The sequence below is a fragment of the Dasypus novemcinctus genome, chromosome 9 (assembly GCF_030445035.2).
Source record: "Dasypus novemcinctus isolate mDasNov1 chromosome 9, mDasNov1.1.hap2, whole genome shotgun sequence".
NCBI classification, from domain to species: Eukaryota; Metazoa; Chordata; class Mammalia; order Cingulata; family Dasypodidae; genus Dasypus; species Dasypus novemcinctus.
Window position 1 is genome coordinate 3841658 of NC_080681.1, and position 17366 is coordinate 3859023.

The 17366-nt window shown below is 47.4% G+C and overlaps 1 protein-coding gene across 1 annotated transcript in view; it reads left to right on the forward strand.

Moving 5' to 3' along the window:
- Positions 1–17366, forward strand: part of WARS2 (tryptophanyl tRNA synthetase 2, mitochondrial) — a 129803-nt gene that overhangs the window by 45108 nt on the left and 67329 nt on the right. The window contains exon 2 of the mRNA XM_004456606.5: positions 13870–14127. Coding sequence (XP_004456663.2) covers positions 13870–14127 — 258 coding nt within the window. The remainder of the gene's footprint in view (positions 1–13869; positions 14128–17366) is intronic.

A 17366-nucleotide genomic window follows, 5' to 3' on the forward strand; every position in this document is an offset into this window, starting at 1 on the left:
GGAAACCATTAAAGAAAGCAGCGCCTGTGAATTCTTCTGAAGCACTGCCTGTTTTCTGTGTCATTTCAGTCTCATTAATCAGCGCCGCAGCGAGGTAGACACTGCACTGTGTATTTTCCTGTCCCCAGCCCGGCAGCTCCTGCATGTCTGCCCCCGGGCTGATGCGTTGGGGAGAAGGAGAGGAAAACCATCAATCTTCCCAGCTGCACATGTCAGCAGTGAGTCCTTCCCCCTTCCTGTTGGCTGTCTCTCTCACCACCTGTGTTTAGAATTAGCACCGAGGCTGCTGCCCAGATGGACACGAGCCACTGTCCTCATCACCTGCCCGGTTGGGCCAGCACCCCTAAATGAAAGCGAGGAGTGCACAGGGCAGCTACCTGTGCTGTGAGCAGTAAGGGAGAAAGGCCCACACGCCTCTTACGGGTTTATTATTAACGTAAAATCAAGGTAGATATTAGGTCCTGTGTACCAAAAGATAATGCTTTCGCAGATCAGAAGGTAAATGAGTTCTCAATGTCTTCTAAAGTGTATGGCTGAATTTAGTCTACCTGCGTTAAGTCCTGGCTCCACTATGACTAGCTAGGTACTGCTCATTTAACCCCCCTGTGCCTCAGTTTCCTCATCTGTGAACACAGGGATGCTAATACTACCCACCTCATAGAATTTTTGAAGATTAAACAAAATAATATATGTGTAGCTCCTGCTATAGTGCTTAGCATATAGTAAGCACTCAATAAATGTTAGCTAATTATAATTGTCCTTAACATTATTTTTCAAATAATAAAACTGAGGTTCAGGCAGGTTAAATAATTTGTGCAAGCTAATATGAGCTAGAGAAGGAATTTTAATTTAACCCTGATTCCCAAACCTCATGCCCTTTCTATTACATTGCATTGTATTGTTTCCAGTCTAACCTCATGTGTGAGCTTAGTAAATTGCTTAATTTAATCTTTTGGTCTTTATTTCCCATTATATAGAATGGAAATGGTAATAATTGACATTCCTATTAGTACAAGAATTTTGTAATTGTATGTCAGTTAATATAATGAAGCCGTATGTGGGAAAACTAGGCATATTTTGAAGTTTGGCTGCAGAAGTAGTTCATGCCCTTAAAAAGAAAAGTGTAACAATATGAGTGTCAGTAAGTAAGCCATTAACCCAGTTCCTGGAGTAACCGCTCTGATTGATGCGCGTCCCTCCTTCCTGTCGGTGCTTAGTGTTTGACAGCCGTCCGGAGAGCACTTACTGTGGACTCAGCGTTGTTCTCGACCCTGATGGGCGCTCTTATTTCTCCCACTTTACAGATGAGGAAATCCAGTGCTCACACAAGGAGACACAGCTGGCTCCCGGCGGAGCTGGGACTGGGCTCTGGCCTTCTGGCTCCAGAGTTTGGCTTTTCATCTCCTCTGCTTTTGCCTCTCAGAGTACTTAAAGTACTTACGTTCTTCATATCTGTTCCATAGTATTCCATAGAAAAAGAAATACTGTGATTTATTTAATGCTTCCCCAACGGGTGGACTTGTATTTGCCTGTAGTTCTTTGATTATTAAATAACAATACAGGGAACACCAGGTAGCCTTACGTTCTTTTGCATGTATTTCTGTAGGACAAATTTCTACGTTGAATGGTTGGGCCAAAATATATGAACATTAAATTATATATTTTGGATGTCCCAGGGATCATGTACATGAGATGCAGGCCCTCAACCACTGAGCTACCACTTCTCCCTAAACAGTTGAGTTTTTTTCCCTCCAGACCTGCGTGGCAGAGCACTATGTACTTAGCGCGACTGTGCTCACCGCAGGCCTCTCAGCCACCCTGGGAGGTGGGTGGTAATTATCCCCATTTTGCATGGCTAGTAACTATAAAGCGAGGATTTGAACCCAGGAAATCTGGCAGGAGAACCAGATTCTTACCCGTGATTGATAACCACTCAAGTCAGTCTAAGCATATTCTGCTACGTGGCCTCGCCACTTTTCCAACTTACCCTGAAGTTAGGGAACAGTGCGGGTGGGCGGCAAGGCTGGAACTGGTGTTCGATGTGGTGGAAGCTACCCTGGTGCAGGCTGGACGAGGAGAAAGGGAGCCGGGAAAAGAGCCGTCTTCTGCCTCGGAGTGCTCAGGACAGCTCGACAGGCTGCTTGGGTGAACTGCCGTTATGCCAGGAACTTAACCTGAGGCAGTGTTTGCCCTGCTGGTACTTTGTAAGAACTCCCTGGTGTCTGCCTTACAGGGCAGAACACTTGCGGTGGCCGTACGTGGCGTGCAGTCTCAGCTTCCCTTGGCCAAGGCCGTTTGTGAGTCCCAGCCTCAGGCAGCCACTGCGCTAACCTGGAGCAGCCTCTGCAGCTGGTGAGCCTTGAACCTGCCTCCGCTGTGGACCAGAGGGAGTTTGCCAGGCAGAGAAGCGGGTGGAAAAGAGCAGGCTAGGCAGATAATTTTGTCTTCGACTCATTACAGTTCTCATGACAAAAACGTCTTTGTGGAAATATTTTCTTGGCGAAGTCCAGGCCACATGTGCTTTCTTTCTTTTTTATTTATTTTATTTTTGTTTTTTATTAAATTGCCTTTTTTTTTTTTAAGATACATAGATCACAAAAAATGTTACATTAAAATATAAGAGGGTCCCACCTACCCCACCCCCCACTGCTCCCACATCAACAAGCTCTTTCATCATCATGGCGCGTTCATTGCATTTGGTGAATACATTTTGGAGCACTGCTGCACCGCGTGGATAATAGTTTGCATTGTAGTGTACACACTCCCAATGTACGCTTCCTTGAGCCATCAGGATTTATGGAACTGGGCGTTACCAAGTAGGTCTACCTGACTGTCAGAAAAGGTGTGCTTACTTGCCGCTCCAGGTGCCGTTTCTCATCGAGGCCACACCTTCGTAATTTACGTGATCTTTGTGGCCGCTGAATCTGATATCACAACTGCCTGAGCCAAAAGGGGCCTCTGGCCATACTCTAGTGAGGGACAGTCTCAGGGATTTTGTTACCTTGAAATGTAAATTATCAGCAAGTGAATTTACTCTTCCTGTTTTTATAATCCTTTTATTTGCAGTCTGTGTTTCCTTGTTTCCTAGCAGGTTGGCAGCTTTGGAAAATAATTATATAGTGCTTGGCTTAAGAACGGTGGTTTCTCAAGCTTGGCGGCTCAGTAGAGTCACCTGGGGAGCTGTTAAAACTCCTATGCTCATGCCAAATCCCTGGCTGATTAAATCAGAATCTCAGGGGATGAGAGGCAGGCATATTTTTTAAAGCTCCCAGGTGATTAATGTGCAGCCAAGATTGAGAACTGTTGGCCTAGAAGCTTCCTTCTCTGTGTCATTCATAGCATTTTCATCTGTACCTCATTTTATGCTGTTGAAGTGAATGTTAATAATAGAGCATTGATGGCCAATAGCCCCTAATCCAGGGATCTTCAAACTTCAGCATGCATCAGAGTCATTTGAAAGGCTTGTGAAAGCACAGATTGCATAACTCTTCTCATTCCTTCTTCTCACCCTTAGCGTTTGTGATTCTGTAGGTTTGGGTGGGGACCAACGAACGTGCATTTTAACAAGCTAGCCGAACGTGCATTTTAACAAGCTAGCGTGCTCGAGCTCGGGATGTGCTGGAATGGAGAACACACTTGGAGAACCTCTGCTCTAATCCCTTCCTTCCATTTTCCTTCTGCTTTTTTCTTTCCCACCAATGGTATCCAGGGCAACTGCCTCCAGGGCAGGTCACACCGCAGTGTCAGTGTTAGGAAAGCGACTGGATGCTGGAGGAAGCTCTCCCTACTGCTTCACCTCCAAAAAACCATGCACTGGAATTAAAAGCCATTTATCCTGTATGCAAATACAACCTCCTGTTCAAGTCAGATTGCTCCCCTCCAAACTCCCCCTACTTGAGCATTAGGGCCAGGACAGGGTCGGCTGCAGGTATACCAAAATGGAGACTCGAATTTCCCTTTCCCACAGACACAGTTTTATGAATGGTGTTTAGAAACGGCCGAAATTGTGCTGCTAAAATCCTTCTTCAGGAGCGAGGTGGGCTTAGCTCACCAGGAGCCTAATCACCACTTAAAGAACTGGGTTTCTGAATTGCAGAAAACCAATTTTCAAACAAGCTTTTAGATCATGACTTGTTTAGGGACTGCCTACAACTGGAGCATTTGATTCATTTGGTTTTTAGTTATTTTGTCCTTTACGTTTGGAGCCAAAGTGGGGGAAGGAGTTTGTCGTCATCATTCAGTTAACATTTATTGCCTGCCCACAATGTCCTGGCACTGTTGCTGTATATGGGAGATACAAAGATGAAACAGAACGGCCCACCCTAGAGCAACTCGTGTTCTAGTTGGGAAAGTCTTACTACGCTCCAATGTGATATATGCAATAATGAGGAGCTGATGAAGGACGACTCTGTTCTACCTAGAAAGAAAGAGAAAGTGAGGGAGGAGAGAGGAGAGCATGTGTGTGTGTGCGTTTGGCAGGGGGAAGGGGTGTGTGTAAGAGGTTTACAATCAGGGGGAACCAGTTAGACTTTGAAGGCAGGGTGGGGTTCCCTAGCAGAGAAGGGGTGGAGGCCATTCTAGGCAGCTGGAACAGCCTGAATGCAAAGACAAATGTAAGACTAGCAGGTGGGAAGCTAATGTGGCTCACACGATTGGGCTCCCGTCTACCATATGGTAGGTCCAGGGTTCGATTCCCAGGGCCTCCTGGTGAGGGCAAGCTGGCCCATGCAGAGAGCTGGCCCACCCCATGCAGGGGTGCCGCCGTGCACAGAAGTCCTAGCCCCCAAGGAGAGCTGGTGCAGCAAGATGGTGCAACAAAAAGAGACTCAGAAGAGAGACAATAAGAGACACAGCAGACCAGGGAGCTGAGGTGGCGCAAGAGATTGAGTGCCTCTCTCCCACTCCAGAGGATCCCAGGATGGGTTCCTGGAGGCGCCTAAAGAGAAGACAAGCAGACACAGAAGAACACCCAGAGAGCAGACAGAGAGGAGACAATGGGGGAGCGAGGGGTAGGGGTGGGGATAAATAACTAAATCTTTCTTTTTAAAAATGATATAAAAAAAAGAATAGCAAGTACCCAAATCCACTTCCCATGTGGGCGATGGAGGATGCTGGGAAAGGGCATTAACTACCCAGGGGTTTGGACTTTATGCCTGGAGGTGAAATGCAAGAGAAAACATCTTTCCTTAAACATTTCAGATCATTCTTTATATTCTTAAAATGTTAGTACTTCTTGATTTCTTACCTGTATTACTGTTCCATTAAAGTAAAAATAACGCAGTGGCATTGTTTAAAATGTTTGTCAGGAATCCTATAATAATGATGTAATTATTCATGCCATGCATAGATAGTACGTTAATTTTATTTTAATCACCTTTCCAAGAAAACCTGAAATGACCTGCCAGTCGCTTCTGCACTAACCTGTATCCTTTCCATTTGAGGGTAGCTTAGCTGCCGTGAGCAATGCAGTCTTCCCTGGGAGGGAAAGCTCCCGTGACTTTATGTTTTATCATCTCTTCTGCTGGGAGCTGGGGGGGACTCACTGAGAAGCTGTTTGACATGTAAGCAAGAAAACAGAAAAAGGCTAAGGAAATAAGAACTAAAAAGAAGTTCAGGTAAAAAAGAAACAGCTCCAGAGGGAAAGAACCTAAGTGTAGAAACCAGGAGAAGGGAAGCAGATGTGGCTCAAGCTACTGGGCTCCCGTCCACCCTGAGGGAAGTCCAGGGTTCAATGCCCGGGGCCTCCTGGTGAGGGCAAGCTGGCCTGTGTGGAGAGCTGGTGCAGCAAGATGACGCAACAAAGAGACTGGAGGAGAGACAATAAGAGATGCAGCAGACCAGGGGGCTGAGGTGGGCAAGAGACTGAGCCCCTCTCCCCCACTCCGGAAGGTCCCAGGATTGGTTCCTGGTGCCGCCTAAAGAGAAGACAAGCAGACTCAGAAGAACACACAGTGAATGGACACAGAGAGTAGACGGTGTGTGTGGGGTAGGGGGGGACAGGAATAAATAACTAAATCTTTAAAAAAAATAAGAAAGCCACCGGGGGTAGAAAACTCCATGGCCTGGCTGCTGGGCCCAGGCTGCCCCAGCTGGGTGCTCCTGGCCTCTGGTTCACCCCTCTGGGGCACACGTTGCTCTTCTGGCAGGGTGTTTGTGGAGTGGCTGGGATTGGTGGGTGTGGGCGCTCTTAAAGGCCCACCTTGCAGTCTCAGGTTCCCGGAGCGGAGGGAGAAGCAGAACTTGGAGTCCAGAGCTGGATCTGACCTGTGCAGGTCATTTGACCTTGGAGTGTCCTCCCTAGGAAGTGGTGCCAATAACTGCTACCTCTATGAAGAGGAGGGGCACGAAGCACCAGGGACCATTTCCACTAGCTAAAGTTCATCACCAGTTAAACACTGTGAAAGCCTTCCAGTGCTCGAGGAGGAGATAGTGCTCTTAAGGAAAACAGGTGCATAGCTCTTGGAATTTGGAAGCAGCTTAAATAAGTCTGTAGGAAAACTTTTTATTTTAAAATCAAGTTTGTTCCCTTTGAACTCTTTCACCAGCCTAATGATAAATATTAAATGCTTATCATATGCCATTAAAAGAGCTCGCTGCCTGATGGAATTAATTTCTCCTTTGTCTTTCTTTTTAAAAATGCTTCTTCAATTTTTTGTAGGTTTTTTGTTTGTTTGTTTTAGGAGTACTGGGGCTTGAACCCAGGATCTCATATATGGGAGGCAGGTGCTCAGCCACTGAGTTATATCACTACCCCTTCAATTTTAATTGTTGGTCTTACATATTATTTCTCAATTCAGGGTCATTTTAAGATCTGATTTCTCTTATACTGAATTAATGTTTAATGTATTGATTCCCAGGGCTAAGCATCCGGTTTCATTTTCAGGCATAGATGAACTCGTTTTTCTCGGTGGTAAGTTGGCATTCTCTCTCCAGACCCAAGGCTTTCAGTACTTTTTGGAAGAAGGAGCTGACTATGGCAGAGCAGTGCTGTGCCGTGGCCAGAGCCTTCAGAAAGGCACCCGGCTCCCGCGAGCCAGTGCTAGAGCGTTATTCCTGCATGATGGCTCTCCTGTCTGCACTCCTAAATCATTACCTGGTAGTTGAGGCATGGTCAGGGAAAGGCTGAGATGTATTTGAGGAGCCTAGGATTGGAACAGGGGAGCGAGGCAAGTTCCAGGTAGAATGGAGGAGCACAGAGCTGCAGAGGGAGAGCTGTGTGCAGCGCTTTTAATCTGGGCACAACTGGCAAGATAAACAGACTTTCCGAAATAAATTTCCATCCCTGTAGCAGTTTGATATGGTTATGAATTCCAAAAATAGATATTGGATTATGTTTGTTATCTGTCTGTACCTGGGCCTGATTGAGTTATGATTGGGACTTTAATTGGGCCATGTCATTAGGGCATTGAGTTCCCACCCCTTGGTGGGTGGGGACTCACAGATAAAAGGCAAAGGACAGAGCTGAGGGTTTCTGATGTTGGAGTTTTGATGTTGGAGTTTGATGCTGAAGTCTTAAGCTGGAGCCCTGGGGAGACAGACAGAGCTGTTCACCTGATCGTCTACAACTGACCCTGTGGAGAGAGGCAAAGCCTAGAGAGCCTCATGGACTACAGCTGACCTTGTGGAGCAAACAGAGGAGCTGAGCCCAGAGGAACCCAGGAAGCCTGAGCCCTTGCAGACGTTGGCAGCCATCTTGCTCCAACACATGGAAATTGACTTTGGTGAGGAGAGTAACTTATGCTTTATGACGTGGTGTCTGTAAGCTCCTACCCCAAATAAATACCCTTCATGAAAACCAACCAGCTTTTGGTGTTTTGCATCAGCGCCCTTTGGCTGACTAGTACAGTCCCTTTTAGCTGGCAGTGTTGTTGGCAATTACTCTGTTGTTCACAATCTGCAGTAAGATGCCAGTCATGGCACTGAATAGATGGTAGACATAGTGGTTATTCAGCCGGTTTTTTATCTACCTTTGACTGTAGTTAAAACAGGTGTGGGTATTGGACTTACCCCACTCAGCTAACATGGAGTTGAAGAATGTCAACCACCACACCATGGAGCCTAGAGTGCCTACAACTGAAAGCAGGAGGATTGCATCCAGTATCCATGTGGAATCTGAGCCCCCTCTTGACATAGATGTGGAATGGACACAACCAAGCCAAGGTCCACAGGAAGGAGGAATACAGTAAGGATTAGAGTGGACTTAATGATATTCTATTCATGAACTATTGTGGTTAATAATTGAGAAAATGTGGCATTGGTGTGGAAAAAGTGGCCATGGTGGCTGCTGGGTGCGGGGAATGGGAGGAAGAGATGAGATGTGGGGGCATTTTCGGGACTTGGAGTTGTCCTGGGTGGTGCCCCAGGGACAATTGCCGGACATTGTGTGTCCTCCCATGGCCCACTGGATGGAATGTGGAAGAATGTGGGCTATGGTGTGGACCACAGGCCATGGGGTGCAGCGATACCCAGAGATGTACTCACCAGACGCAATGGATGTGTCATGATGATGGGGGAGAGTGTTACTGTGGGGGGACTGGTGGGGTGGGGGCGGAGGGGGTGAATGGGGACCTCATATTTTTTGAATGTAATATTTTTTAAAAAATGAATAAATAAAATTAAAAAACAAAAACAAAAAACCAGGTGTGGGGTGTGAGGGAAGCAGCCGTGGCTCAAGCAGTTGAGCTCCTGTTTACCATATAGAGGACCCGGGTTCGAGCCCCGGGACCTCGTGGTAAAAAAGAAAAAAGATGTCCCAGATCTGCACAGCATGGAGAGGCACATGCCCCGTGGGGAAGCGACACACCAAAAAGACGATGTTGCGGCCAGATAGAAAAAACCACACGTGTGATAATGAGCAGCTAATGTTACAGCTTATTGCAGAGGAGACTTTGTAAAAGCAGTCTTGAAGCTTCACGCGTTTCGTTCCTACCACTGTACCAACATAGAAAGTGTGTCAAAGCTGCTGGGCAGCCTTCTTTTTTTATCCCCCCTGTTGTCTGCTTTCTTTGTCTATTAGGCGGCTCCAGGAACATCCTGGAACCTCCCAGAGTGGGAGAGAGATGCTCAGTCTCTTGCACCACCTCAGCTCCCTGGTCTGCTGTGCCTCTTATTGTCTCTCCTCTGTGTCATTTTTTGTTGCGTCATCTTGCTGCACCAGCTCTCTGCACGGGCCAGCACTCCTGCGTGGGGCAGCACTCCACGCATGTCAGTACTCTGCATGGGCCAGCACTCCTGCGTGGGGCAGCACTCCACGCATGTCAGTACTCTGCATGGGCCAGCACTCCTGTGTGGGGCAGCACTCCACGCATGTCAGTACTCTGCATGGGCCAGCACTCCTGCGTGGGGCAGCACTCCACGCATGTCAGTACTCTGCATGGGCCAGCACTCCTGCGTGGGGCAGCACTCCACGCATGTCAGTACTCTGCATGGGCCAGCACTCCTGCGTGGGGCAGCACTCCACGCATGTCAGTACTCTGCATGGGCCAGCACTCCTGCGTGGGGCAGCACTCCACGCATGTCAGTACTCTGCATGGGCCAGCACTCCTGCGTGGGGCAGCACTCCACGCATGTCAGTACTCTGCATGGGCCAGCTCGCCACACTGGCCAGCTCTCCTCTCAGGCCAGCTTGTCCTCACCAGGAGGCCCTGGGCATCGAACCCCGGACCTCCCATGTGGTAGACGGGAGCCCAATCACTTGAGCCACATCCGCTTCCTGGCATCCTTCTTTTAATGTAATTTAGTCATTTGAGATTAAGGGCAGAAGTTCTCTTTAATCAATCATAAAATTGCCTTTTGCTATAATTAGCGGCTTACTATTTTTCACTTATTTTGGGTACTTATTAACATTATGATCAATATGACTTTTGGAATGCTCAGCACATTAGCACAGGAGTAGTTTTAGCTATGCCCATCAACTTTTTAGGGAATGTTCTACCTCTGATGCGAACACCACCCCCTCTCCTGGAACAGCTCAAAAGCCCAGGGCTGAAGCTGCCGGTTGCTGGTTCTGATCCCGTGCTGAAATCAGCCAGTGATTGGAAGTGGCGTTTGTTAGAGAAGCGCTCCTGAAATGAAAACAAAGTCCTGGTCGGTAAAATGCTCCTGTTTCCATCCCCCGTGCACTGCGCTGGGATTGCAGGTTGGTGCTCCAGGCTTCCCAGCGAGGGAGCGCTGTGGGCAGGTCTAGAAGCTGTTTTCCTTGTGGTTGCGTCCTGCCCTTGGGGAAGCCCGTGCGTCTTTTGTTTTCATTCTCTTCCAGCTAGCGCTGTGGAGCACAGAGCCCCCACCCTCCCGCCACCCAAGCCCACATTCCAGCCCTGTGACTTCACGGTGCCCGGCCTGCCCCCTGCCAGGCCGCCAGGCCGCCTGCGGACCCCGTGGGGGCCAGGCGGGGCGCTCACCGCCGAGGAGCAGGCCGGCTCTGTATATTTTTAAGCCCAGGAATCCAGTTCTCATTTAAAGGCCGTATTTTCCTAATAGCTCCTCGAAAGTGGAACAAAACATTTCTTGTTGCTCTTATTCCTTGATAACATCATTCCCTCTGCCCCGATGTATAGAATCACAGAAACCAGAGAACAAAAAAGATGTATTAGATCATGTCTCGTCCATTCCCACTGGTCACAGTTTTTCTTTCTTTCTTTTTTTTCCCACAGTCTGTCCTCCAGTGCCTTTCTCTTCTAGTTTTCTCAAGAATTAGTTCCCTCCATTTCTCCTGGGGAATAATTTCTTAGTTTGACCATGGAGGAATTTCCTGATCTCATGCAGAAATATTCGTATTCTTTTTCCAGTTTAATATTCTTGGTCTTAATCTTACGTAAACAGCCCCTCTTCTTCCTAGATCAAGAATTTCTGGGGAGTATTTTCTTCTCTCTTCCATTTATTAAGTTCGGGGTTTGTTTTTCTGCTCTCTCTCTCTCCATCAGTCCTTCCCTAAAGCCCATTAATCATTTTGTCTCACTGCACTGGCTCCGTGGCCTCGCCCGTGTTGGTGGCCCCCGCCGGCTCCTCCCTGGTGCTGGAGGAGGCCTTGCTCCTGGGCACTTAGTCTCTTTTCGGCCAACTCCCCTCCCTGCCCCCCAGCCCAGCCTCAGCTTCCCAGATGGCAACTATTTGAAAACAGCGTATCGAAGTTGGGGTTTGGGGAGTCAGTCATTCAAAGGCCTCTCCTGTGTGTATGTGTGTGTGTGTATGATTTTAAAAGGTAAGATTATATCTGTTCTCAGTTACTTAAAAGATTTTTTCCATATCCTCGAGACACAGATTTTCGGGTGTCCTGGGTGCTTGGGTCAAGTGCAATTCTGGCTCGTGGGACAAGGAGATAATAACCCGCTTTAGGGCCCTCATCTCAAGAGAGGATTATGAGCAAATATGGGGAGAATTCTTGCTATTTATAGGATTTTGAGTTCTTGGGGAAAGGAAAGGGCAAAAACTTAAATAGCCTTGCCGTTCACGTTACTTATCCAATTCTAGAAAATGGGAAAAAATAACTTGAATAGGCTCTTCACAAAAGAGGAAATAAAATTGCCAGTGATCACAGGATTGTCAACTTGTTTATTTATCAGAGAAATGCAGTTAAACCATAATGAGAAACTGACATGCACCAGACTGGCTCAAGGTGAGACTGACGATACCAAGTGCTGCTGAGGAAGTGGGACAACGGGAGCTGGTGGTGTGGAAATGGAAATTGTTACGTACTTAGGGATAGATTAGCATACTGTAGTATAGCTGAAGATAAATGTACCTACTTTATGACCCAGCAATTCTATCCCTAGTTACATACACTAAAGAAACTTGGCACCTAGTACAAAAATTACATGTACAAAAATGTTTTCCTCCCTGCCTCCCCCCCCCCCAAACTTTTCTATTTGAAAATGTTCAAACCTACAGGAAAGTTGCGAAAATAATAGATGGCAGCTACGTAAAGCATGCTAGCTAGCATCGAGAGCGTGGCCGGGCTTTGAAAGCCGTGACTGCTGGCTTGAAGTGCCAGCCCCCCCACTTCCTAGCGGGGTGACCTCGGGCAGTCTCCCCAGGTCTGTGAGCCTCAGCTTCCCCATCTGTGAATGGGAAGTAATAAGTCGCCTTCTCCGTTAGTTTCCTAGGGCTGCCATAACAAGGTACCATAAACTGGGTGGCTTAAAACAACAAAAATGTATCCTCGCAGTCCTGGAGGCCAGACCCCAAAATCCGGGTGCTGGCGGTCGTGCTCCCGTTGCAGCCTACAGGGGCAGCCCTTCCTTGCCTCCTCGGAGCCGTGGGCGGCCCGGCGGCATCTCAGCTGTGCCGCTGCCCTCTCGGGGTCTCTCCTGTGTCTGTCTGTCTCTTCCCGCTTCTTACAAGGACATCAGTCATTGGGTTAAGAGCTAGCCCTCCTCCAGATGACCATTGTAACTAACTGATTCCACCCTCAGTGATCTTATTCTAAATAAGGGGGAGTATGGGTATTAGGACTTGAATATACCTGACGGGGACTTAATTCAGCCTGTAGCACCCACCTTGTAGGGTATTGTAAGGATTAAATGCATCAAGATGTGTAAAGCACTGAGCATGAGTGCAACATAGTTGTCGTGGTAAATTACAACTGCTATGATTGATATTTTTTTGGTTAAAAATGCTGTGATACATGTTTCAATACTTTTATTTACAGCTCATTTTCTGATACATGTTCTTTTGGTATTTCACTGTGAAATGCAAAATCATTCAGGGGGAAATAACATTCATTTAAATAAATCTGTATTACATTTTCTTCTTCTCATTTTCCTATTGTAACTTCAACATTATAAAGTACAAACCAGTGGTGAAACATGGCCATGACAAAAGTATTTTTATAGTGGAGTGGGTGTAGCTCAGTGGTCTCTTGCCTGCTTTACATGTACAAGGTCCTGCTTTCACTCCCTGATACCTGCTAAAAAAAAAAGTTATTTTTATAATTTAAAAATTATATAGAACTAAAAACTTCTTTTGAAGAAATGAAAAACCAAATATGGTGGTTTTTTGTTTTTTTTTAAAATAGATTCTGGGGATTGAACCCAGGACCTCTTGTACATGGGAAGCAGGTCTCAACCACTGAGCTACATCCACTCTGCGGTGAGCATGTTTGTTTTGGGGATGTACTGAGGATCAAACCTGGGACCTCATACATGGGAAGCAGGCGCTTAACCACTTGAGCTACATCTGCTCCAACAGTACAGTTTTATCAAAAGCATGAAAAATGTTAAATAACCTGATCAAAAAGTATTATTAGAAATTACAAATATAGCTGATTTCTAGCCCAGGATTCTATACACGAAATTATAATGTCAGTAATTATTTTTTTAAACCACCTTAGGTAACTAGCAGCAGCCTCTCAGCAGCCTCTATCCCCAGTTCTAGGGCCTTTGTTTCCTTAACTGTAAAATAAATGAAGTTACTTGGAAAACCTTGGAGGCCCTTTAGTCTCTAGCGAAATCTGATTCTAGGTCTGCAGCCTTTCCCGCAGACCCTGCCGAGCACAGTTGTCTTTCCGTCTTGGGAACACCTGCCTGCACCCCGCAGTTTCTCTCTCCCAACTGGTCGTGACTCTCCTGCCACGTCGCACCGCTCCTTCTCCTTTCATGAACACTGCTTTGCCTCCAGTTCGAGGGAATTCTCTCGGGGATGCAGACCTTTTCTGTGTGCCTTTGTCTTCGTAAGCTTTTGAGTGAAAACAAACAAACGACCCCACTTTATAGCCCTTTCTATCCCGTACAGCTCCTAGCACAGGGCTTTGCACAGAGTAGGCACAAGATAAATATCTAATAACGATGACTCTCAGGTTGTTGCCCTGGAAGGTGGCATTAGGAGCCACAAACTCAGCCTCCGAAGTAAATTTGTTGTTTCCCTTTGTTCCAGAAAGACGGCGTGCAGCGAATATTCTCTGGCATCCAGCCCACGGGGATCCCGCACCTCGGGAACTACCTGGGTGCCCTCGAGAGCTGGGTGCGGCTCCAGGACGAGTACGGCTGTGCGCTGTACTGCATCGCTGACCTGCACGCCATCACGGTCCCCCACCACCCCGCTGGCCTCCGCCAGGGCGTCCTGGACACGGCGGCCGCCCTCCTCGCCTGCGGCATCGACCCCGACAGGAGCGTCCTTTTCCAGCAGTCGCAGGTCAGCTCGTCAGGTGGGAATGGAGAAAACGTTTGTTTTTCAGGTTGAGGAAAAAATCTGAGCGCTCCTAGAGCTCCTGTTGGTGCTGTTTTAGCTGCTCAAGGGTGACTGAGCAACTTGAGGGTTTTGTTTTAATGCTTTCCCTGTATTCACGTCATCAAGGATCTTTATAAAATGCAATATTGTTAACATTTTCTTCTCTGTCCTCGATAAGTTTATAGTCCTTCATATACCAAAAGGATAATCTCGTTAATACTTCCAGCTCTGAAATCGTTTGTCCATACTGGGTTGAATTTAAATTGAGAAACGTGTGCTATTGACTGATCTCCTTGTGTGAAGAATAGAATTTAGTGGCCGATGGTTGTCTGTAATTGCGGTGCCGGTTTGTTGGGTATTGCGTTTGCAGAGCCTGTTGGACAGTTTTCCCTGGTCATTCTCTGTGTAGTAGCTTTGCAGGGACTTTGAGATAACCAGCTGGGAAACTGGGAGCCAAGGGCCAGTGTCCTCTGTCCAAGCCAAGAAAGCTTCAGCGCAGAGCCAAGTTATTTGACTTGTATCTTCACTAGGGGTGATCCCTTTACTCGTGGGTAGGCAGGTAGCCTGGCCTGCGACAGGGCAGTTAAGAGATAGCCTAGCAGAGATGAGCATTTTAACTGGCCCGTACCCTAGTACATACCTGCCTTAACCTTTCGAGTTGCCCGTGGCATTTTCCAAAACATATCATCTTCACTCCATCTAAGCTGTTTTTTTTTTAATTAAAAAAATTTATTTTTTATATCCATGTTACGAGATACTCAATTAACCCAAGGTAATAACTATACTAGCAACCCGTCTGCTTTGGTCAGTGGTTATACTCCCCCTCCGGTTTTGTTCCTTCTTAGTCTTGAGGGTGTGGGACGGTGTCCACTCTGCTTCAGGCTGGAAGGGACATCGATATTTTGGGCACAGGAATGGAACTGTTTTGCTTGCAGTTGAAGACAGTCCTTGCTTTTGGGGCGGGTCTGGTCCATGCTCACCGTTCGTTAGCTGTTTGGGGCTTGAAGAAATGGAGAGGAGGAGTCGCCACCCTATGTGTAGGTTTCGGGGCTCAGCCGGCTCATGGGCAACCCGTGGACTTCAAGCTTCTGAGAAGTATACTGAGCAGGTGCACTGGAGATGACAGGCTTGGATGAAAGGAGTAGACGCGCCGTGACCAGGGCCTTTCTAAGTGAACACGGCTGTGTCATACTGGGGACACGACATACGAGTCCCTGGTCGGGCCCCTGCGGGTGCTGACTTCTGGGGCCGTGGGGCTGGCCGGCGTCCACACGTCCTGGGACCTCAGGAGCCTCCGTCTGAGGCTTCGTTGACTGGCATTTGTGGGCTCTGGCTGAGACCTGCGGGAGCGGGCCCTCTGGGCGCCCTCCCTGCCTGCTCTGACATCTCCACTGAGGCTGTTCTTACAAGTTCTCTTTAGATCCGTGTGCAGTGCAGTTGCTAAAAATTGTATTCTCAGGCACAGGTATCTATTTCCACACTTCTTGTAGGCGAATACGGCTAATCTCCACAGCCACCACTTACCAGATTGCCTTTTCAAGTGACCTTTAACATGAAAGGCTTTTTGCGAACACCTCCAACGCTTGCACTTTGAGCTCATACTGCTAGAACAGCAACCGTATCATCATTTTTTTCTCCCTTTTAAAGAATTTTTGGAAGGGACCCCTAAAAACATCTAAAATTTGGAATGATCGAGGTCTTTCAGGGCAATCTTCTCCCACATGGCACTCTATTATTTAAAAAGAAGAGCAATTGAAAGAATAACCCACCATATGGGCGACTTTGTAAAACCTCTCTCATACATGGGGAATAATAAAATCCCCCTTCCTAGGAAGCAGAGTGGCTCGACCAGTTGGGCGCCCGCCTCTCACACAGGCAATCCCGGGTTTGGTCCCAGTGCCTCCTTAAAGAAGACAAGCAGTTGCCACTCCCGCCGCAGTGAGCTAGACACCGCACCCAGCAAGCAGAGGCCACAAGCCAGCAGGCACTGCAGCCCACGGGGAGCGGACGTGGCTCGGATGGTTGGGCTCTTGCCTCCCACGTGGAAGGTCCAGGGTTCGGTTCTCACTGCCTCCTGGAGAAGGTGAGCAGACAGTGAGCAGACAGGTGAGAGAAGCATCTGGGGGAGGAAAGGGAAAAGAATAAAGTAAATAAGTCATCTTTAAAAAAGCCCCTTCCCTTTGATTTTTTCTGCAGCACCTAATGAGCCGATGGTTCTGAAGGTGGTGGTGCAGGTTGGGGAGCCCCGGACCAGGGCTGCCCGCCCATGCCTGTCGCTTGGAGGCCCCAGGGCAGCTCCTCGGCTGTCTGACAGTGCCCCCTCTCCCTCCCCTCAGCGCCCTGTGGGGGCTTGTGCTGGTCTGTGGGTAAGACTCGGCCTCGTTCGATGTGTGTGCCAGGCAGATAAGGGGAGAGACGTCTCAGGTTCTCTAACCTCAGGGCACTCTGGCTCTCTTCCGTCCTCTTTGTCTCAGGTGACCAACTTATTACAACTCCACGGATGAACTGGGTCTTTTTTTTTCCCATATGATAACGTCTTTATTTCAAGTACTTACAATTAGGATCACAGTGGAAGGAAGTAGATGTGACAGATGCGTCTAAAACTCTGCTTCAATGTTTGTGAATCTCATCCGGACGCGGCGATCTCGTCAGCCATGCCTCTCTGGGTTGCTCAGTTCTTGCTCACATTTAATAATTTTTTTAAGTGCCCAATGTATCAAAATGTTTAAGGTTTCTCAGGTTTCCTTTCCTTTTTAAATATTAAGAAGAGCTTTAACTATAGAGAGAATAGTATACTGCAGCCCCAAATATCCATCACCCAGACTTAATATTGGGTGATTTGTATCATCACTGTTGTTTTCTTTGCTGAAGGATTTTTAAGCCAATACCCCGTATCATGTCATTTTTAACCCCGTAAAGATGTCAGCATGCATCTCTAAAAACGAGACGTTCTCCTACATAACAGCAACATGATCATCACACGTAACAAAACTAATGATAATTCCACGTTGTTATCTAATACCCGGTCCATATCCAAATCCCCATGATTTTCCCAGGATGTCTTCTGTGGTTGATTTGCTTGACCTGGCCAAGGTTCGCACATTCCGTTTGATTGTGGCTCTTAAGTCTCTTTTTCTCATGCCTTTGGATTTGTTGATCAAGTTGTATTTTATTTCCTATAAAGTTTGTCCTTTTGTATCAAA